This window comes from Balaenoptera borealis (assembly GCF_965194805.1).
Source record: "Balaenoptera borealis genome assembly, chromosome: X".
Classification (NCBI taxonomy): domain Eukaryota; kingdom Metazoa; phylum Chordata; class Mammalia; order Artiodactyla; family Balaenopteridae; genus Balaenoptera; species Balaenoptera borealis.
The window spans coordinates 98,091,180-98,115,152 of record NC_138881.1 but is presented as its reverse complement, the minus strand read 5'-3'; the positions used below and the strand labels follow the sequence as shown (position 1 = coordinate 98,115,152).

At 36.7% G+C, this 23,973-nt stretch overlaps 1 protein-coding gene across 5 annotated transcripts in view; it reads right to left on the bottom strand.

Annotated features, from left to right (window-relative positions):
* Window positions 1-4,707: 4,707 nt before the first annotated feature.
* The window catches only part of PLS3 (plastin 3), a 90,405-nt gene continuing 71,139 nt past the window's right edge, over window positions 4,708-23,973 (bottom strand). For all 5 annotated transcript variants that reach the window (XM_082377226.1, XM_082377228.1, XM_082377230.1 and 2 more), the window contains 11 exons: window positions 22,491-22,572; window positions 21,286-21,451; window positions 19,270-19,412; window positions 16,710-16,805; window positions 10,882-11,077; window positions 9,727-9,805; window positions 8,804-8,918; window positions 8,482-8,615; window positions 7,703-7,826; window positions 7,358-7,482; window positions 4,708-5,941 (listed from right to left, as the gene is read on the bottom strand). In XM_082377226.1, the coding sequence (XP_082233352.1) occupies window positions 5,809-5,941; window positions 7,358-7,482; window positions 7,703-7,826; window positions 8,482-8,615; window positions 8,804-8,918; window positions 9,727-9,805; window positions 10,882-11,077; window positions 16,710-16,805; window positions 19,270-19,412; window positions 21,286-21,451; window positions 22,491-22,572 (1,393 nt within the window). In that variant the 3' untranslated portion in view covers window positions 4,708-5,808. The remainder of the gene's footprint in view (window positions 5,942-7,357; window positions 7,483-7,702; window positions 7,827-8,481; window positions 8,616-8,803; window positions 8,919-9,726; window positions 9,806-10,881; window positions 11,078-16,709; window positions 16,806-19,269; window positions 19,413-21,285; window positions 21,452-22,490; window positions 22,573-23,973) is intronic.

The following is a 23,973-nucleotide window of genomic DNA, read 5'->3' as shown; positions in this document are numbered from 1 at the left end:
GGTCTGCCTGCCAATGCAGGGGACGCGGGTTCGGGCCCTGGTCTGGGAGGATCCCACATGCCGCGGAGCGGCTGGGCCCGTGAGCCACGATTACTGAGCCTGCGCGTCTGGAGCCTGTGCTCCGCGACGGGAGGGGCCGTGGTGGTGAGAGGTCCGCGCGCCGCGATAAGGAGTGGCCCCCGCTTGCCGCAACTGGGGAAAGCCCTCGCACAGAAACGAAGACCCAACACAGCCGTAAATAAATAAATAAATAAATAAATAAAGAAAGAAAGAAAGAAGACCTTATTTAAAAAAAAAAAAAAAGAGTTCACATGCCGCAACTAAAGATCCCGTGTGCTGCAACTAGGACCCGGCATAGCCAAATAAATAAATTAATTAATTAATTAAAAAAAGATTTTTAAAAAGAGAATAAAAAATAAAATAAAATGTGTGTGGAAAAGCAAAGGACCTAGGATGGCTAAAACAATGTTGAAAAAGAAAAATAAAAGTGGGAGGAATCACTTGACTTGATGTTAAGGCTTATTATGCAGCTATAGTCATAAAGACGGTGTGGTATTTATTGGCAAAGGGCTAGATACATAGATCAGTGGAAATTAATAGAGATCCCACAGATAGACCCAAGGGTTAAGGATGAAGGCTGGTGGGTGTGGCTATTAAAGGGGTAGCACTAAGGAGCATTGATTGTGGTGGTTGTTCCATGACTCTACAAGATACAATTGCACAGAGCTATATATATATACACATACACATGCAAATGAGTGCATGTAAAACTGGTGAAATATGAATAAGCTCTATGGATTGTATCAAAGTCAATTTCCGTTTTTTTTTTTTTTACTCTTTTCCAGTTCCTGTTTTTTATTCTTTAAATTGCAGTAATAACTGACATATAACATTGTGTTTGTTTTAGGTGTACAGCCTAATGATTCAGTATTTGTATATATTGCAAAATAATCACCACAATAAATCTAATTAACATTTGTCACCACACGTAGTTACAAATTGTTTTCTTGTGATGAGAACTTTTAGGATTTACTCTCTTAGCACCTTTCAAATATACAATACAGTGTTATTAACTATAGTCACTGTGCTGTACATTACATCCCCAGGACATGTTTATTTTGTAACTGGAAGTTTGTACCTTTGGACCCCCTTTACCCATTTCACCCACCTGGTGTTTGATATTGTACTATATACATATACACCTCATTTTATTGCACTTCGCAGATAGTGCATTTTTTACAAATTGAGGGTTTGTGGCAACCCTGCATCAAGCAAGTCTATCAGCACCATTTGTCCAACAGCATTTACTCACTTCAGGTCTCTGTGTCACATTTTGGTAGTTCTCATAATATTTCAAACTTTTCCATTATTATTATATTTGTTATGATATCTGATCAATTATGTCACTACCGTGACTTGCTGAAGGCTCAGATGATGGTTAGCGTTTTTTGGCAATAAAGTATTTTTTAATTAAGGTACGTATAGTTTTTTTTAGACATAATGCTGATGCAAACTTAACTGACTACAGTATAGTGTAAACATAACTTTTATACGTACTGGGAAACCAAAAAGTTCACTTTATTGCGGGGGTCTGGAACTGAACCCACAATCTCTCCAAGGTATGGCTTTATTGCTATATAGGACATTATTACTGGGTGAAACTGGATGAAGGGTGCATGGGACCACTTGTTCACTTTTTGACACTTCCTCTTAACTTATAGTCATTTCAAAATAAAAATTTTAAGTGACCCCCTCCCCCAAAAAAGCCATGTCACTTATTCAACTGTACCCACCTAAAACAGATGCTACAAACTCATACCATAAGCTCATTTATACCAGGTTTTGTAAATATTATTTTGTCTAAATGGCAAATAATTTTTTTTCCTTCTTTTTACAATCAAATTCAGATGTGGGTCATCCTACTACAAAACTGGCCTAAACTCTTAACAAATGTCAACGGCACAAAAGACGAAAAAAAGCAACAGATTGTTCCTGTCTTACATTTTAAAGGCAGAACTTGACAATCAAATGCAATGTGTAAATTTTTATTGTATCCTGGATTAAAAAGAACATCTTTAAAGATACTTTTGCATATAACAAACGCACAGGTATCATCATTCTCAGTGGTCAAAAGCTGAAAGCATTCCCTCTAAGGAACAAGGCAAGGATTCCATTGTCACCACTTTTATTCAACATAGCTTTGGAAGTTCTAGCCACGGCAATCAGAGAAGAAAAAGAAATAAAGGGAATCCAAATTGGAAAAGAAGAAGTAAAACTGTCACTGTTTGCAGATGACATGATACTATACAAAAGAAAATCCTAAAGATGCTACCAGAAAACTACTAGAGCTCATCAATTAATTCGGTAAAGTTGCAGGATACAAAATTAATACACAGAAATCTCTTGCATTCTTATACACTAACAATGAAAGATCAGAAAGAGAAATTAAGGAAACAATCCCATTTACCATCATATCAAAAAGAATAAAATACCTAGGAATAAACCTACCTAAGGTGGCAAAAGACCTGTAGTCTGAACAATATAAGATGCTGATGAAAGAAACTGAAGACCACACAAACAGATGGAAAGATATACTGTGTTCTTGGACTGGAAGAATCAATATTGTTAAAATGACTATACTGCCCAAGGCAGTCTATAGATTCAAGGCAATCCCTATGAAATTACCAACAGCATTTTTCACAGAACTGGAACATAAAATTTTTAAAATTTTGTATGGAAACAAAAAAGACCTTGAGTAGCCAAAACAATCTTGAGAAAGAAGAACAGAGCTGGAGGATTCACACTCCCTGACTTCAGACTATACTACAAAGCTACAGTAATCAAAACAGTATGGTACTGGCACAAAAGCAGAAATATAGATCAACAGAACAGGACAGAAAGCCCAGAAATAAACTCACGCTATGAACCTAAAATTGCTCTAAAAATGAAGTCTACAGGAATTCCCTGGCTGTAAAAAAAAAAAAAAGAAAAAAAAGAAAGTCTACTAAAAAAGGCAATTCTTTGTTGGTTTCATTACTTTTTGAGAATCAGCATTCGCTTTTTATGTTCATTGGTTAATTATAGGTTTTAAGTTGGATATTTACCTCCTTTGCCCATTTTTCTAAAGGAACTTTCTCTTTCATAGATTTGTTAGTCCTTTTAATTGATTAGTGATTTTAGCCCTTTATTTGGAGGAAAGAAGAAATGGTGTGTTCAGGCCAATTGCTTTATGTGAACACTTAACAGACCAAAGGTGCATTCCTACAGACTGTGGGCCTTGTACAGTGAACCACCCAAGAAACCAGCTCTTTTTTTGAATAAAGGGCAAGATGGAGTAAGCCTTTTCTCTTGCTTCAAAGGCATTTCAAGGCATTTTGGACATAGTTACTTACAGAGAAGAACTTTTGTACTTGGAAGGAAACAATGTAGATAAGCATAGGAAATATAAGGTAGAAGACAGGTCATAAGATACAGTCTCATCCTATCTCATCAGTTACCCTGGCATATGTTTGCAGAAGACTTGTCTTTTATTTATTCATAAAAGGTGTCCTTATATTAAGAAAATCCATGATATGGGCACCATAGACCAAATGTTTGGGTCTCCTCCAAAATTCATATATTGAAACCTAATCTCCCAGTGTGATGGTATTAGGAGGTGGGGCCTTAAATTATAAGGGTGGAGTCATGAATGGGATTAGTGCCCTTATTAAAGAGACTCCAGAGAGCTTCCTTGCCCCTGCCACCATGTGAGGTTACAGCTAAAAGACAGCCATCTATGAACTAGGAAGTGGGCCTTCAGCAGACAGTGAATCTGCCAGTGCCTTGATCTTGGACTTCCAGACTGCCTAACTGTGAGAAATAAATTTCTGTTATTTATGTCACCCAGTCTATGAATGGACTAACACATGGGACTAAACTTTTTTCCTTGGTCACCTATATTTTGACTTTGTTTATTATATTTATTTATTTATTGCAAAAGCAGAATTGTCACATTTATCATTCTTTCATTTTATGTCTCTGGGGTTTGTATCATACTAAGAGAGGTCTTTCTTATTCTTAGACTATAAATACAAAATATTTTATAGTATCACCATGCACTTCCTCAAAGGACATTTCATATTACTCATTCACACAAAACCTTGAAATGGTACCATAAACAACAGGTTGTCAACTAGGGATGATTTTGCTCCCACCATGGAACATCTGGCCAGGTCTGGAGACATATTTGATCTACACACTGGGCGTGTGCTACTGACATCTGTGGGTAGAGGCCAGGGATAGAGCTAAACCCCTGCAATGCACAGGACAGCTCCCTCCCACCTCCAACGAAGAATTATCCAGCTCAAAATGTCCATATAGTGATGAGGTTGAGAAAACCTAACATAAGCCATCTCTCTTCCCTGGCTGTTCTGATACCCACTGTTTCGATCTTCTGTATAAAATCAAACATTGAAAAGAGTGAATGAGATGGAAAAGAAAGAAAAAGGGAGAAATTGGATAAGGAAATTTTGGTAAGTTGGAGAAAACCATCTTACCCCACTGATCGTATCCTTAACTCAGTCAGCCCCTGTAATTCAGCTCCAAAAGCTTAAATTTAATAAACATCATTTTATAAAGTACACCAGAAAAAGAGTCAGAATATTGGAGAAAAAAACCTGGCAAACATTACTGGCATACTACTAAGGGACAGAAGCATGAAGAGACTAATTATTATGTAAATGCTTTTATTTGAACTAATACATTGCTACCAGATTACATCACTTTTCAGAGTTAGAGTAACATTGTGATCTTGAAAACTATAGCAAACAGCTTGACAAAGCAAGAGTACATTAAGTCCTACATATATGTTTATTTTTTAGTGACCACATCTCCTTGTCTTAGGTGTAAAATTAGAAAATTTATTATACACTTAGCATACTTGGCCTACCGTATCCTGCCTAAATTCTGAGCCCACTCTCTCCTCAAAAGTGTCATATTCAACAGCATTTTAAATCTAAAGAGAGAGTTTGATGATACAGGTTTTAAAACAAATAAGCATATATTGAACCAAGTGTTTTAAGACAAAATATGTCAAATGTTTACAGCTTCGGTGTGAGAGGGAAGATGGAAATTCAAGGTACATTTTTCTTCTACCTATAATGTATGTTTTTTACTTACTTGAAGACCCCTTAAAAAAAGTAGCAAAATCAGCAGTCTTATTTAATGTAATCAAAATATTCTTAAATGTACAAAAAAGGATCATGTAGAAAGAATACTGTAAAAAGATACTGATTTTTAAGAATAAAAGAATATGAAAAGCTTCTATTACATTCTACACAGCCAGTTACTTCCGTAAATTTTCAGTACTAGAGAGATAAGCAAAGGATACTCATATCCAAATACCCTCTGACCACAGTTCTTGAATAAGAACTAGCATACTGAATGAAAAGCAGAATTATTGTCTAATAATAGTCATATCCAATCATCTAAGCAAGTCCCAGGAGGTGGACATTCTAAGAGGGAAACAGATACAGAGAGAAATACGTACAGCAATGGGAAACGTCAAGGGCAGCGATCTAGGAGGAGCGAGTAAATGATCTGGCTATGAGCACATTTCAGGTGGGCCTGACAAATCCACCCTGACTAAGGGAAAGAGGAGTTGCTGTTATTAAAACTCTTTCCCCTGAGGGCTCCCATGATGAGCTTAGTCTTGTTAAAAGTCCTTTAAGTAACCAACGGTTCCTTAAGCCATGAGCACTTCACCTGGAAATTGCTGACCTGCTAATCATGCACTTGGGAGCAAGGTTGTTTTTATTCAAATTGGTTATTTTACACTCTCTTCATTCCCCTGCCCATCAAGCATGCAAACACGGTCATGACCATCTTGGGCTTTACTTCCACAAGGTCTTCCGGGAGAGCGTACACCCTGGCTCCAATTCTTCTAGCCATTGACACTGCGTACCTATTTTTGGAAGAAACAAAAATTAAGGTGAGATTCTGGTCAGTCAAGGGCACAACATGAGACATCTATTTCCTCTTACATAATCATTTATCTGGGACACAAAACTTCTATAGCGGAAGTTCAAATCAGAATGATTTCATTTTTCATTATTTTGTTTTCTGTTTTATTTTGTTTGTGAGGTCACTCATAAGTGACACCAGATTTTTAAGCTCTACTATTTGGGGCTGATAATATTTATTCACTCCTTTTCTACAATATAAAATGAGAAATAATTTTGGAGCACTGATTTGATATGAAAAAAATATTTTTCTAGAATATATATATAATTACCCAGATTGATACTCTCGTTGAGCATGTAATAAGATAATAGTAACTCTCATGAGATCTTAGAGACTTGGGGTGGAAAAAATTATGCCAGATGCAAAGTACAAGTTGGTAGATGCAGTGAATACTTCCAAATATTCAAGGGAGGGGAGAGAGTCTACATGGTACATGGCCAGAGTGGCCGAAGCAAGGAATGGGAAGTGTAGAGAAAGGAAGGGAGAAAAGAACTGACGTGTCCAGCTGGGGAAATTTGCAGGCGCTCTCCTCAATTAATACACAAGGCATTTCTAGGTGTTCTGTAACAGGAATCTTTAAAGATGATCGATCAAGCATCTGGAAAAAGAAGCCTCAGGAGTTCTCTATAAATTATGGATATTAAATCTTTATCATATTACACTACAAATATTTTTTTAAGGAGGGCAGAAATGACGTGCTTAACCACGAAGTTTTGCAGTAATGTTTCTTAGCTATCCTGTGAAGCCCTGCTGGGGGCTGATTTTCAGTGTGTACTGGGAAACTTTTCATGGGTTACCCGTGAAACCAGATCACAGTCTAGGTCTTTGGAGAAGGGAAGAGACAGGTGGAAAAGACCTTCTCAATACTGTTGAAATGCAGGAAACTTTCAAGGCACAGTTCCACCTGAGGGTTTAGCATCCTACTCACTTAAGGGACCAAGATAATAAACTCAACATACATAGTAAAGTGGTCTATGCACAGTAAGAGAGACATCACTAGATAATGTGTGTTAAAAGAGTGTGACAGAAGAATACTCTTATCAAAGGCATGGTTATTCTTAGCTCATCTTTCCCTTGTGAGTTTGCAGCTAAGTTGCATTAAAACATACATTATTTCTGTAATCTACTAAAGCAACGACTGACTGAGCACCTACCTACTAGGTCAGGTGCAACGCTAGGCTCTTACAGATTTTATTCATTTCAAAATCTCCAAGGTAAGTATTATTGATCCCATTTTACTGATGAGGAATCTGAGGCTAGAAGAGGTTTCCCCCAGGTGACATCATTCTCAAGTGGCAGAACCTGAATGAGAATGCAGATCTGTGCTCTTGCCAGGATATTATGCAGCAACCCTTACTTGGCATTATTGTGCTTGTCATCTTCTGTTAGATTGCCACTCTTAACAAGGTCATAGTTTATGCAGCCTGGCTGGATGGCATCAATTAAATCCACAACTGCCAAACTGGAGCTGATCGTCTTGTCCTAGGGTAAAAGGACAATACATCTGAGAATTTCAATGGGTACAAATTAACGTGGATTACCTATATACAGCTGCCAGAAACAAAGTCCAGTAAATTAAAAAAGAATCACGCCATTAGCCCAACAATGATTCTCACTCACAAAGAAACCAAAAGCTAGCCTTCCAAATTATAGATACTTTCTAGAGCAAACAATGTTCAATAGTCAAACATGGAATTCTTACCTTAAAACTCTGAATGGAAGTTGATTTTCCAGCTTCACTCAATGTTCTGTTCACCCAGCTTACAATGATGTCGTCATTAGCTTTCTGACCATCTCCAAGATCTTCCAGGACATTGAGGGTATATCTAAAAGAAGAAGCAGAAGAAAAGGTCCTGATCTACTTCATGAGAAAAAATTCAATTAGAAAGATGCTTTATCTTTAATTTCTTCTCCTTAGGTTTAGATTTCATGGAAAGAGAGTTGCACTGTATGAAAAAAAAAAAACACCAACATTTCAAGTAGTAGTGGCTTGCCATTGAGCTGCCTTTTGCACTGGTTGGGGGAAGATTCTCAGTCCTTTAATGAGTAAGCCCAACAGTCCACTGCAGTCTCATTTTGTACTAGTCCAACCATGGTAAGGACTTAAAATAAGCTGTGCTTTGGCTGGTACCCAGTTATAATGAATGCTTTTCAGCATTACAGTTAAGAGATCTTTCTCAAATATATACATGGGATATTCATAATTTTTGCTATTTTTATTCACCGACACTAAATGAGGCTCAAGTCTGTCTGTCAGGCTTCCTATGAAAAAAGGGAAATAGTCACAGTTCTGCTGCCTCACTTTCAAGAAGCCATCTCTCATTGGCCATCCAACATATATTCATTACTTAAGCTCACTTCAGAGTCTAAACACAGAAATTTCAAAGATGTAGTCATTGATACATTTGCTTAAAAATAATAAGGACTAGATCACAGACCTGTATTATAGTGAAGCTTAAACAGCTAAATTGTGCACCATACCTTCTCATCAGCTGCCAGACTAAAGCTAAAGTCAGGGTTTGGTTCCCATCATTCAGGTCTTGCCCTCCAATGCCAACCAGGGAGAATTTGGCAGGATGCTTCCCTAATTCAACAGCATAGTTGCAGTTTTCTAGCTGCAAACACACAAAAGCAAATGCTTAAAAGATTTTTCACTTGTTTAATCTGTATATGCACATGTGCACAAAACTAAGACACAGTTCCTTTCCTTAAGAAGCTCAGAGCCAACGAGTTTCCCAAACAAAAGAAACAAATTGAGAATTAAAAGTCTGTAAGAAGTATGTGCAGCAACCTAATTATCTACCTTTTTCATGTTGGCTCCAAGTTTCGGGTATGGAGGTTTATTCACCTTACTCCAGTCAACAGGAACTTTAATTCGTTCGTATAACTGTAAGATTACCAGGGCATCTTGCAGGTCACTAATGATTTAAAAAGAATTTGATCAATGCTTTCAGACAGCTGGGCCTATGTTTCCTTAAAAACAATAACACTACACTGTCAAACAAGATATATAAAACCATAGATAATATCCAAGACTCCTATATTTTTAATCAATCTGTGCTGAAAATAGAGCTAACACCATCCAATTCTCTTAAAAATATTTATTGAGAGCTTATTGTTTGAAAAGTACTGTTCTAGAAGCTGGGCACATAGGACAAAAATCCCTAGCCTTTAAAGTCAGAGAGAGAGAGAGAGAGAGAGAAAGAGAGAGAGGGAGAAAGAGAGAGGGAATAAACAAGTATATGGATAATATGATTTGGGGTGTATTTAATTGCTATAAAAAAAAAAAAAGAACGAGGTTAGGGGTTAGGTAGTGGTAGGTGGTGGTCAAGATCTGAATCAGTGGCTTGAATATAGCAAGGGAATAAGGCATTAGATGTGGAAAAGAACATTCCGGGCTGAGAGAACAGTGAGTACAAAGGCTTCAAGGCATCATGGATGGTCTGCTTAAGGCACTCTCTGGTCTGTTTCAAAATATAAAGTATCTGTTCCCTACGGTGTTAGAAAGACATTTATACATTCTTTCACTTAATGTTAATGATCATGTAAAGAAATAATCTGGGCTTTTGTGTATTTGGAAATGAAAATGGGAGTCACCACTCAACATTTTCCAATATAAGTAAATGCTACAAACTAACATTTAGGAAAGGTTTAGAGCTGTAATTATTTGTGTAGCGTCCATTCATGATGTTCATAACTGTTTACAATAGCAGTAGGAAGGCTTACGCATAGAGATGGTTTACATGGGGATTAACACCAAGAGAGTTCATCCAGTTACGGAAGGTTCTTTCTTCACGAGTTTCTCCTATTAAAAATATTCACAATGTTTATATATTCATTAAATACCTTGTATATGTGCATATAACATCAACCCACATATAAGATTATTTTATTTCTTCTTTACAGATCTAGAGCTTTTTCTCCATTGTGAGTCTCTAAGCAGCCTCTCTAAATACATTCTCTCTAGATACATGCTTCTTTTTTAAACTGGATGAATTTATTTTAAAAGTAAAGAATACAACCTTATTAATAACCAGTTAAGCAATTTAGAGGTGTATGAAGTTTTTATAATCTCCTCCTCTGTCTAATCCTTCTCCAGTATCTCCCCAAATCCCCATACCTCTAAAGTAACTGATGTTATCAGTTTAGTTTTTATTTTAAAATTTTGCTAGGGTCGTATCGTATAAACCTCTGTACTCATATTAATCTACATCTTCCCTCTACCCATTTAACAAATACTAAGCTACATATATGTACTCCTTTTACATGCCTATATTAGAGCAACAAATTATTTGAAACTTCAAAAGCACAAAATTTAAAGATTTTATAGTAATGATAGTAGACATGCAATGAACTACTATTTACATTTGTTAATTTTTAAGTACTATATTTCATGCATATATAATCTGGCAAAGGTAAACTCTGCCTTTCCCGAACTTAAACGAATAATTACCATGCATTATTATTATTTTTTGAGTAGGTTAAGTGTGAAAGGAACTGGGGCCAGTTAGTCTGACTGGAAGAATGAAACATAAATATTGTAAATTTATAAATTTTATGGAAATGTGTGTAAATTTTATGCATATAGGCATTTTTCTGGTGAGAGGTTTAAAAAGTGGCCTAATTCTAAAATATTAAAATAAAACATTGGTTTACTAAGTGGCCTTAAACTAAGTGACCCTAGGCTAGCTTACTTTAAAAGTTCCCTTGTATCATTCCTTTCTATTAGCTGCCACTTTTTACTCAGCCCTTGGGACTACTTCTAGCAGACAGCTGCTAAGGGGGATAAGGAAACTTATTAAAGTCAAGATTATGAAATCACTGTGGCCTATGTATTTCTACTCTGTAGTCCCAAACATAATTTAAGAAACCTTTAGTTACCTTCTAATAGAGTCCAGTCAATATCCTGGTTCTCTGGCTTAGTTAGTGCTGGGTATTTATTAAACAGGTTAGCCACAAAGGCTAAGTTCAGTTTGGGGTTTCCACTGACAACATCAGCAGGGGTAACAAACTGTCTGCAACCTAATTTGTCTGCTTGTTGAAGCATGCTCTCAGCTCTCTTCAAATCATCTGTTTCCTGTTGAAGTAAAATAAGAAGACATTTTTTTAAAAGACCATACTAAAAATACAGAAATGTTTTCCTACAATGATAGGTTGGGTATACAATTCTGTTTTCTCTTAGTCAATATATGGTACTTATATTATTGTTTTGAATGCAAAAAAAAAAAAAAAAAAGTTGGCTGTGCTGGATATGCAGTACCTTGAAAATACCCTAGATGGCACCAGATCATATATCTAAGGACAGAATACATTTAACTCAATTGAGATTACATCTCTCATGGCAAAATTCATCAAGAAAAAAGCAAAACCTGTTCAGATTTTTAAATTAAGCCCCAAAGAAGGTATAAGGCTGAAAAAGATGATGGAATTATGAGAAAATATTTTAAAAATAATAATCAGGGATACCAGGTTCCGATAATTTTATTTCAGGTTTAAATTGCATATTTTAAATTGTAGTTTTTCTCTTCAACTATTTTTTGTTTGTTTTATTTTACTTTTCCACCCGGGAAGCAAAGTTTTCCATTTCTGTAAAAAAATACTTACTTTCAACTAATTCCTAGGACTCTTAACTTTTCTTCTCCATTTTGCCTTTTTTTTCTTCTGGAAAGGTGCACGCTGATCTCTTGACTAACATACGGTTTGGTGAAGATTTTAAAGTTATAGATCCGATGATTTCAGACCAATGTAAAAATAGTTTCCCAGGTGCTCACCATTCCCACCTCCCACCAATAAAAGTTCCTCCTCCTGGAGCTGCAGGAGAAACAGTTGCTTTTGGATTATTCGTTTCTAGTGACCTGCCCTCCAGACTGCTCTTGGCAGCTACAACAGACATCTCCACCCCAGTCTACCCCAGGGCAAAAGTAGCTCTTCTGGAAAACAGTGTCATGTGAAAAGGGATTTTAAAACTGGGAGGAAAAAAGAGAGAAAGGGAACTTGAGGAATGTTACTTCTAAACCAACATGGTGCATGCAGATTGTATACTTTGAGAGTCTTAACTCTGTCTTTAATGGGTGATGGTATCTTTAGTTTTTTAATCTCCAGTGAGGTGCCTTGACTGTCTGGGACTCCAGGACAATGTGTATTTATTGTGTTACCCTTCTCTGTTACCATCTGCAGAGCAATCAGTAACCATGAGCAGATGGGCAACTGAGTGGGATTCAGCCTTCCTTCAGGACTCTCTGTGAGCCTAGTGACTTCCTCTCATAGAGCCTATTTTATTTCTTGTAACCTATCAGTTGTTACTTCAATGCCTCTGGTTTATGCTATTTACCATCTTTATTTTAAAATCCCTTATTTATTGATCATCTTGGCATTCCTAAACAAAAAGCATTGATAATATTGGAATAGAAGGAAGCTTTAAAATAGTCAAAAATTTAAAAAATTCAAATAAATATACTGTAGAATAGTGAAACAAAAAATAATCAAATAAAAAATATACATATGCAAAAAAGAACTTCAGCCCATACCTCACATCATATTCAAAATTAACCCCAAACACACACACACAAATGTATAAACCCAACACTATAAATCTAAAACCCAAATGTAAAACTAAATGTAAAACCCCAAACTATAAAACCTCTAGGAGAAAACATACGGAGAAATGCTTGTGACCTTGTGTTAGGCTAAAAGGTCTTAGATACAACACCGAAAGCATGATTCATAAGAGAAAAAAATAACTAAATCTGACTTTGTCAAAATTAACAACGTCTGTTCTGTGAAAAACACCGGGACTAAATATTTGCAAATCACATATCCAATAAAGGACTTGTATTCAATCAAAATATATAAAATACTCAAAACTTGACAAGAAGAAAACAAACAATGCAATTAAAATGGGTAAAGTGTTTACTCCCGTTTACCATTGCAACAAAAAGAATAAAATATCTAGGAATAAACCTACCTAAGGAGACAAAAGACCTGTATGCAGAAAATTACAGGACACTGATGAAAGAAATTAAAGATGATACAAATAGATGGAGAGATATACCATGTTCTTGGATTGGAAGAATCAACATTGTGAAAATGACTCTACTACCCAACACAATCTACAGATTCAATGCAATCCCTATCAAACTACCACTGGCATTTTTCACAGAACTAGAACAAAAAATTTCACAATTTGTATGGAAACACAAAAGACCCCAAATAGCCAAAGCAATCTTGAGAACGAAAAAGGGAGCTGGAGGAATCAGGCTCCCTGACTTCAGACTATATTACAAAGCTACAGTAATCGAGACAGTTTGGTACTGGCACAAAAACAGAAATATAGATCAATGGAACAGGATAGAAAGCCCAGAGATAAACCCACGCACATATGGTCACCTTATCTTTGATAAAGGAGGCAAGCATATACAGTGAAGAAAAGACAGCCTCTTCAATAAGTGGTGCTGGGAAAATTGGACAGGTACATGTAAAAGTATGAAATTAGAACACTCCCTGACACCATACACAAAAATAAACTCAAAATGGATTAAAGACCTAAGTGTAAGGCCAGACACTATCAAACTCTTAGAGGAAAACATAGGTAGAACACTCTATGACATAAATCAAAGCAAGATCCTTTTTGACCCAGCTCCTAGAGAAATGGAAATAAAAACACAAATAAACAAATGGGACCTAATGAAACTTAAAAGCTTTTGCACAGCAAAGGAAACCATAAACAAGACCAAAAGACAACCCTCAGAATTGGAGAAAATATTTGCAAATGAAGTAACTGACAAAGGATTAATCTCCAAAATTTACAAACAGCTCATGCAGCTCAATAACAAAAAAAAAAAAACAACCCAATCCAAAAATGGGCAGAAGACCTAAAAAGACATTTCTCCAAAGGAGATACACAGATTGCCAACAAACACATGAAAGAATGCTCAACATCATTAATCATTAGAGAAATGCAAATCAAAACTACAATGAGATATCATCTCACACCAGTCAGAATGGCCATCATCAAAAAATCTAGAAACAATAAATGCTGGAGAGGGTGTGGAGAAAAGGGAACCCTCTTGCACTGTTGGTGGGAATGTATATTGATACAGCCACTATGGAGAACAGTATGGAGGTTCCTTAAAAAACTAAAAATAGAACTACCATATGACCCAGCAATCCCACTACTGGGCATATACCCTGAGAAAACCATAATTCAAAAAGAGTCATGTACCAAAATGTTCATTGCAGCTCTATTTACAATAGCCAGGATATGGAAGCAACCTAAGTGTCCATCATCGGATGAATGGATAAAGAAGATGTGGCACATATATACAATGGAATATTACTCAGCCATAAAAAGAAATGAAATGGAGGTATTTGTAGTGAGGTGGATGGAGTTAAGAGTCTGTCATACAGAGTGAAGTAAGTCAGAAAGAGAAAAACAAGTACAGTATGCTAACACATATATATGGAATCTAAGGGAAAAAAAAAAAGGTCATGAAGAACCTAGTGGCAAGACGGGAATAAAGACACAGACCTACTAGAGAATGGACTTGAGGATATGGGGAGGGGGAGGGGTGAGATGTGACAGGGTGAGAGAGTGGCATGGACATATATATACTACCAAATGTAAAATAGATAGCTAGTGGGAAGCAGCCGCATAGCACAGGGAGATCAGCTCGGTGCTTTGTGACCACCTAGAGGGGTGGGATAGGGAGGCTGGGAGGGAGGGAGATGCAAGAGGGAAGAGATATGGGAACATATGTATATGTATAACTGATTCACTTTGTTATAAAGCAGAAACTAACACACCATTGTAAAGCAATTATACTCCAATAAAGATGTTTAAAAAAAATGGGTGAAGTGTTTAAACAAAGATATATGGATGGCAAATAACTACGTGAAAAGATGTTCAACATCATTTGCCATTAGGGAAATGCAAATTAAAATCACAATGAGACACCTCTACACCTGTTAAAATGATTCATGTTTAACCACACTAAGGTGTCAGTGAGCATGTGGACGTACTGGTACTTTCACGCACTGCTGGCGGCAATGTGCAAAGGTACAACCACTTTGGAAAACAACTTGGCAGCTGCTTAAAAAAGTTAAACACACACATACCATACTACCCAGCCATTCCACTCCTAGGTATTTACCCAAGATAAATGAATGCGTATATGCATACAAAGACTTGTATATGAATGTTCAGAGCAGCTGTATTTGTAATAGCCCCAAACTGGAAACAATCCAAATGTTCATCAACAGGTGAATGGATAACAAATTATAGTATATCCATTCACTGGACTATTATTCAGCAATAAAATAGGAATGAATTTACGATACATGCAACAACGTGGATGAATCTCAAAATAATTACGCAGAGTGAAAGAAGCTAGATAAAATAAGAGTACATACTGTATGATTCCATAAAATTCTCAAAAATTCAAACTAAACTGAAAGGAAGCAAATCAGTGGTTGCCTGGGATGGAGGAGTATGGGGGCAGGGAGGAATTACAAAGGATCATGAGGAAACTTGATATATATCCCTAAAGAAGATGTAAGACTGAAAAAGATGAAGGACACTGAAAAACAAGGGGAAAAGCAAGAGGAAAGGCTCAGAGGTAAAATGAGTGTGTGTGTGGTGGGTACAGAGTAGTGGGAAATTGCACTGGCCGGAAGAGATGGAGCAAGATGGTATAGCAGGGCCTTACATGATCAGCAGAACATTTCGGATTGAACTCTAGAGTCAATGGGGAAACCTTGAAGGATTCTGAGGAGGTAAGAGACAATGAAGGGAGTGCTTTAAGATCAACTAGGGAGGAGTGACTGGAGAAGAGCTGTACCAGAATCAGAATCAGTATACTGGTGCCATCTACCCAGGCATAAAATCACCTGGCTAGCCATCCCAGACAGCTCCCTTGGTGCACAAGAGGGCCCCTCATTCATGCCAAGAGTGACCTGAACTGAAGAATTTCACAGTTAAAAACAGACAGAAATATAAGCACTACAAGTCAGTTACAAATTCAGTTCTGATAAGGACAGCATAAATGGTTTAGCCAGTGTAATCCACTCAATCCTACTGTGAAATATGCTAGAAATGTGGATTTTTAAAAACCAGTAGAATACATTCCATATCCAATGAGTACTAACAACAACAGGATCCTAGAAAGTTGGGACTAAATAGTCTAGGCCAACTCTTTACTTCATGTATGAACAAAGTGAAATCCAATTTCGGGAAGGAACTTGTCCAAGGTCATTGAACAAATAAGTGATGTAATCAGGGAACATGTTCCGTGACAGTAATTCCCCAAACTGGATTTCAGGGATCAGGAGTTTGTAAACATATTCACATTACTCTCAACACAGGAATATTACAGATGCATATATGAATATGTAGTCATTAAATCTATCACTGTGATTATAATCCAAATACTTGGAAAAGGTGAGTCTCTAGTGCTTATTTCCCCACACTTGCTTTGAATATTTTATGCCATCCATATGAACCAATGCCACCATAATTACAGAACTCACTAATAAACTATTAACATAAATCAAAGCGTCTTTCTGCCTCTGAATTACACCTACAGTAATAAATTTTAAAATAATGCTTAAAATTGCCAACACCATAACATGCAATTATAAAAATTCGTGTTATTTATAAGAAATTGACAACAACTTTGTAAGCTTATAGAATTCAAAAGAACACCTATACTTACATTGAAACCTGACATGTTAATATCTATCCGTGGTTCACCTTCCTTTTGTCCTTTTGGTGCAATTTGATTGAGAAGATGAAAATAGGCTTTGGAATCCTACAAATGAATTGAAAATGTCAGTGAGATCACATTTACAAAGAATGAATGTATCCTATTGTCCCATGTTTGGAAGGATACTCGCGTTGGATTTTTTGAGAATGTACGACACAAATCTCTATCTTCTAATTTAACGGCTCCTTTCCCCAGAAAAGTCCACTTATCTGGCCTTAGGTCTGCCTTGAATATGGATGAACTGGATTTTGTCATGACTTTACAATTTATTGAAGTCATCAATACAATAATGCTAGTAAACACATAACTAGTTCTGTACCTTCACTGAGTTACTGAAGTCAATAAGCTTGATAGATAAAACAAGCAGGAGAAAAGTAGGACAGGAGAAATCCAGGAAGCATAGGGAAAGAAAAAATAAACAGGTTACATCATTACAAAGCACAATACGTATATACCATAACGTATGGAGAAGAGATTAGCTGTGTTAAAGATGTATTTAAATGACAAAAATTTTACAACGAGTAACACTTGAGGTGGTGAAATAACATTAAACCCTTAATTATCTGAATATATTTAACCAAACAAGCTTCTCTTTGTTTTAAGCTTCTGAACTCTTTCATCACTTGAACACTTTCACTTGGAATCCCAATACCTAAAACAAAATGGCATTGCTCATACGGGGTGTGCGCTGGGTGGGTTCAGGCTGTGTGGACACTGCCCAGAACACAACGTGAAAACCACTGTACCAAGTGCAAACACTTATGAGGGTCTTCAACACACATGTCAAATTGTACCAGAGGACAGGAACTGGAGTGAAGATTCCTTAATCATGTTATATTTGAAGATCACCTTCCCAGCCATGATAGTTTTCCATTACTGGGCCTTGACAGTCCAGAAAGATTATAAAGGAATGTTTCTTGTGTAAACCCTATGGATTATGTGCACCCTAATCCCCTGGAGAAGTTGTTCAATATGGAGATTGCTGGATCCAACCTCAGACCTACCAAGCACAGATCTCTGGGAGCTGCCCAGAAAGCTGCATCTTAAATGAACCACCCCAATAAGTTTGATACACTCGCCAGAAACGATTCTAAGACCGGGGAGAATCAGGTGAGTGAAAGCCACTTCAGAGCAATTCATGGAATGCAAACCCAGATCATACCATTAGTAGGCATAGGGGTTATCTCCTTCCAAGGAGTAGTGCATTACAGTTGTGAAAGTGCTTTCGCTTACAATTACCTACTAAAGATGCAGAAACAATTCGTAATCTAACCCTATGTACTTGAGAAAGACGGGTAAAGAGCAGACTCCACAGAGTCTGTACTTACTACCCTGAAAAGGGGCTGTACAGGTGAAAATTTGAACTTGAACATACATTACCTAACAATCCTCTACTTTTTAAAAATATTCAAAGCAGAATATTTTTAAAAAAAAATATTCATTTGTAAATAAGATTCCCTTTTATACATTTAAATTATGTGCTCTGAACATAAAAATACATTTATGAATGGTTTTCGGGAACGTATCTAATGTGTAAAGCAAAATATAGCTGGCTAAGCATGTTGCATAAATTAAAAGAAGAGGTGGGGTCAGTTGGTTTTATAATTTTGGGGCCATCCTTAATTTTCACTGATGAAATCAGTAATGCAAATATATCCCATTACTTTCTCTCACCACTGAATAAACTGATGTGGTCACAGACTATTTTCATAGCCCTATTGGCCAGTGACATCTGATGAAGATCCTTGAATTTGTTCCCTGTGTTCCAACATCTGGATTTTGGAGAGCCGAGTTGGTTAATGAGAATGCCAAGATATCTGCTGTGGTGATTTTGGCCCTCTCTCCCCGAGATGCCAAAGGCAACGTGTGGTAAATGAATGCTACCGATGTCTCCCGCCCTTGCGAGTTTTCCCTAGTGCTCATGATGAGCAGTGAGTGCCAAAATTCAACTCAACGCAAGAAATCTTTGTGGGTCTTTTATGTGCCAGGTGTTGTGTTAGAGGTGGGCTTTAGTAGGAGGGCAGTAATGCAAGGGCGGGGGCTGAGGTAGGAGACACAGACATAAATAAAAGTATGTAACTACCCTCAAGAACTCAGCGCCTGAAGGAGGGAGCACATGACAGAAGAGGAGCCAAATAAGAAAGGGGACAGGGAATCCTGAGGCCCTTTCTCTTCTAGGTCTTTACTAACAGGTACACTGAGGCCTGGGAAAGGCAGTTAGCAACAGAAGAGTCATGACTGCCGGTCCTTTCATACTCCATGTCGAACAGTAGGCAGAATAGAAAATGTTAGGACTATAATATGATACTTTTTACCCCTTTCTGCAAAATGAAAGCTAGACTTGGTGTAGTTCTCCTTACTTGGCTCCATCTCTCTACTGAACTCTACCATCAGGGCCAAGAGGCAACAAGGCTGGGTGATAAACTCATAGGAATGACCCCTCCTTTAAGCTGGCATGAAATCTCCCGAGTCATTATATCCCCCAAAGTGTCGATAACTGCACAGTTACCTTGATGTCAGCACTAAAATTGTTGATTTTCTGCCAGCCTGAGTTTTCCAAATGAAAGTTTGCCCATCTAAGCAGAAGCTCTTCTGGAGATAATTTCATAAGCTCCTCCAAGGTCTCACCGTCTCGAAGTAAAGCAGCCAAGGCTACAAGGAAAAAAGCCACAACCAATATATTCCATGTAACAGTTATTACAAGTTTATTGAGTCTTTTGACACTCTATTAAGTAAGTAATAGAGGTACTAAAAGTACTGTGACCTAGTGCCTGGTTTTCAGGTACTCACAGTCTAATAACAAAGATAAATAAAAGTAGATAATTATGATCCAGATAGAAACATTGTATTATGAGAATACGCAGCAAACATATATTACAACATATTCTTTATTATTCTTCACATTCCAAATACCAATTAAGTTCTAGCTTTTAAGTTGAAAATTTTCACATTATGTCATATATTTACATAAATTGTTCTTAAGTAATATGAAAATCAGAGACTTGGGGGAGTATGTTTAAAATTTTGGAGCCTTTTACTTAACCTTTTGATTAAATGAGTATACAAACCCCATGGTATATATATTTAAGTATAACTAATTAACTCTTGAAGTGTTAAACCTATTTTTAAAGGAATAGAATTCAACTTTGCATTTTCTATAGCATCTAACATGTAAAGGCTGCTCAATAATTTTTTGTTGTTGAACTGAATGCCTAGGAGAAGCCAAGGGTTTTTTGGTAAATATTCCCAGAGGTAACAGGTAGAAGCTTGGGTGTCTGTACAGAGCACTGTCTAAATTCAAGCACTGTTTTATGAAGAAGTTGTGTAGTCCTTATGCAATAATTACCTCCCATAAGATAAAAGGAGATTTATATTGAACAAGAAGACTGAAACTGCCTGACTTCCAAAGAGGTCTAAGCGATACCTCTAACAGGCAAATTTCATCTTTCATGGACTCTGCTTCATGCCATGTCACTCTGGCACTGAGGGATTTAAGCAAGGGAAGAGGCAACATTCTTACTTGTACAGAAGCCTCTTTCTGCTCCCCATCTCCAAGTCAAAGGCTGGAAAGGATTAAACAGCCTGGTATCTATGCACCTGAGACCTTGTCAAAGATAAATCATTTGATTTATTACATGAGCCAATGTAATTTAATTTTGTTGTCTTCCTTTCCTTTTCAATGGACTTCAACTCCTTTAACATGACAAACACTGCTCTGAAGAGGCCGGCAATTAGAAAAATTTTATTTGTTTAAATATGGGCCCCTTTGAATGGATTGAAAGTGTAAGTGTAATAAAGTCTTGGATAAATGTGCAAAATAAGACTGTTGACAGGCATTGTGAGACCCTGAAATACTGAGAACCCCCAGTATATATTCTTCCCCCAAAGTAACTGAGGATTGATATGGTGAGTTACAGAAGAAAATGTGAATATTTGGAGTGATGCTTAATATTGTAAACTTCAAAAGGAGAGGATAATGTAGTACTTCCGAGCACCCCAGGACAATTGTATTGCATATGCTTATACATCCTAGAAGTCTATGATGTGATATCAAAACCTATCCTATAAGAATGATGCTTCTGCTAATTCAGGAAACATGAGACCACCAGGGGCAATTTAGAATAGTTTTGAAGAGGCCTAAATCTATGATAGAATAGAAAAGGTATGGAAAATAATAGGAGATGGTGTGCAGCAGTGGAGCTGAGGGTGGTGATGGGGTGGGGACTGTGTGGTCAGAGCAGAAAAGAATACATATCAAGTTTGGGGACTTTGGGCAAGTTCCTTAAACTCTCTGTGCTTCCGTGCCTTTACTGTGAAATGAATTCTAAAGTGCCAGACAAATGTTAATTACTACTAAAGAAGAAAGTTATAATTAGGCTGTTTTCCTGAATAACACTATAACATTACCTTATGTTTAATTCTAGTTATCATCTAATCACCTCAATTAAGTGAAAGCATGACAGTCTGCATGACTAGAAAAAATAACCAATAAACGACTTTCAAAATTATGACTGTGTTCCATTACCTTCATTCCTGCTTAATTCAATGTCAGCAAACAAACCGATCTTAATGATCTGCCAAAGCAGTCCCAAAACCAGATGAGGTTTCCCAGCCCGCAAATCTTCTGCACCAATGTTCACAACGTGACACCCAATGGCAGAAGCAGAGTTCAGTGCCAAGTTCAAGTTTTCCTGCAAGACAGCCAATTTACAACACTTACTTCTTGACCTTTCTGTTTTTTTGCAGTCTATTTCTCCCTTCACTGAAAATAACACTCAGCAAGGAAATTATGTCTTAATTTTACCCACACGTGATGCACAAAAAGCAATATCCAGGCTTTGGTGTTAAAAGCATAGCTAGGGACTCTCCTGGTGGTCCAGTGGGTAAGACTCCGCGCTCCCAATGTAGGGGGCCCGGGTTTGATCCCTGGTTGGGGAACTAGATCCCACATGCATGCCACAACTACGAGTCCGCATGCCACAACTAAGAAGCCCACGTGCCACAACTAAACATGCCTCAATGAAGATCCTACGTGCCGCAACTAAGACCTGGCGCCGCCTAAATAAATAAATAAATAAATAAATAAATATTTTTTAAAAAAAAAGCATAGCTAAAACAAATCTAGCCTCATTGTTATTGTCTTTTTCAGATTTACAGGGGAAGTTAACTCAGTATTTTTATTTGGTCCCTTCTTAAGGACACTGACACTAAAGGGAAAGGCTGAGTTACTAGAGTAAGTATATCCATATGGGTTAAGTGTCGTATTTCTAAAAATGCCTAAATGAGAGGTCTATTGAATACACCTGAGAGTTCTAGAAGTTCTCAATCTCCACATCCCAAGAGATGCTCTTGCTTGAGGGAATTTTGCTATCTAACAGTCTAATACTCACTAAATGGAAAATAAAAGCCCTTTGTTCTTTAAGCATGTTAATTAATTAAGAGCTTAAATGTTTTTGCTTATTTCTGTATGTTTGAACACAAAGTGTAATGAAAAGAACACAGGGCTTTGCAGTTAGACCTGGATTTGAACTTTACTTCCAGCAGTAACGTCAGTACAGCTCAAAAACCTTTCTGAGTCTCAGTTTCTCTTTTCTATGAAATCTGGAAAATAATCCTCAACTCAGACTTGTTATAAGAATTAAATGAGAAGATGAAAAGTGCAGAGCCTATGGTCTGTAGAACAGGTCCTCAAATAGTAGTTTCATGGAAGGAGGGGAGAATGGTACATACCTGAATGATGAAGGGTGTAAGTTTCTTCTTGTTGATTGCTCTCTCATCAATTGTATCAGGAACTGAAAGGTTGATCATTTTACTGAAACAAATTTTGAAATGAGTTGACTTACTTTAAAATAATCTTTAATATACACAAATACTGTAAGGCTTATTATAACATGTCTCTCATGTAATCTGAAAAAAAAATGCAACATATGACTTTTATCATGTTGATCTCAAAAAACTATACATATAAAAATGCAAATAAAAAAGACCAAAGTATTTACAGTAGTTGAGTATTTCTGAGTTGGGCATTAGGGCATACTGTCTTATTTAATTTTTTGTAACTTCCACATTCTTTTAGAAGAATGAATTACTCGGATATTAAAAAAACCTTTATTGAATAAATGTTAAAAACAGATAATATCGCACATTGAAACTGAATCTCTCTTCTAGATTATACGATGCACAATTAAAATGACCATTTATCTACAAAGAGGTAAAATTAGTTGAGCATGAGATTCTTTCATTCACCAAATACTTATTGAGTGCCTAGATGATGTACCAGGTACTATATTTGGTGCTGGAAATACAGTGATAATACAGAGAGAAAGAAAAGTTATATTTATTAGGTTAGAATCTGACTTAGGAAGAATCTCATTTGGTAAAATTTGGAGTTAGACTCTAACATTTTAGATGTTTATAATACTGCCCTAAAACAAGTTATTCTGCATAGGGAAAACCACGCTTCTTTCCATGCAAAATTTAAATATTAAATAAATAGTACCATATGAGTCTCTATATTAAAACATATCGGGAATATCTCTTTACAGCCTATAAGTGGCAAGTAAGGGGATATTTCACATTTTTAAAATCAGCTTTTCAAACAACCAAAATGACCTTATTGAAAGAAAAAAGAATTTCATATATTGTACGCTGTCATCAGAAATATACCCACTGCACTGTTCTAAGTGCTCTATATATAGTCACTTAAAGCTCACAACAGCCCTGTGAGGCAAGTACAATAATATGGGGATCATAATGGATGGATCCTGAAATGCAAAGTGGTCAAGTACCTTTTATTTATTTAAAAAATTCTTCCCTATTATGGTTTATTACAGGATATTAAATATAGTTCCCTGTGCTATATGGTAGGACCTTATTGTTTATCTATTTTATATATAGTATGTTTTATATACAGTGTGTATCTGCTAATGCAAAACTCCTAATTTATCTCTTTCTCCCCCTTTCCCCTTTGGTAACCATAAGTTTATTTTCTATGTCTGTGAGTCTGTTTCTATTTTGTAAATAAGTTCATTTGTATCATTTTTTTTAAGATTCCACATATAAGTGATATCATGTGGTATCTGACTTTCTCTGTCTGACTTACTTCACTCAGTATGACAATCTCTAGGTCCATCCATGTTGCTGCAAATGGCATAATTTCATTCTTTTTTATGGCTGAGTAGTATTCCAGTGTGCATATGTACCACATCTTCTG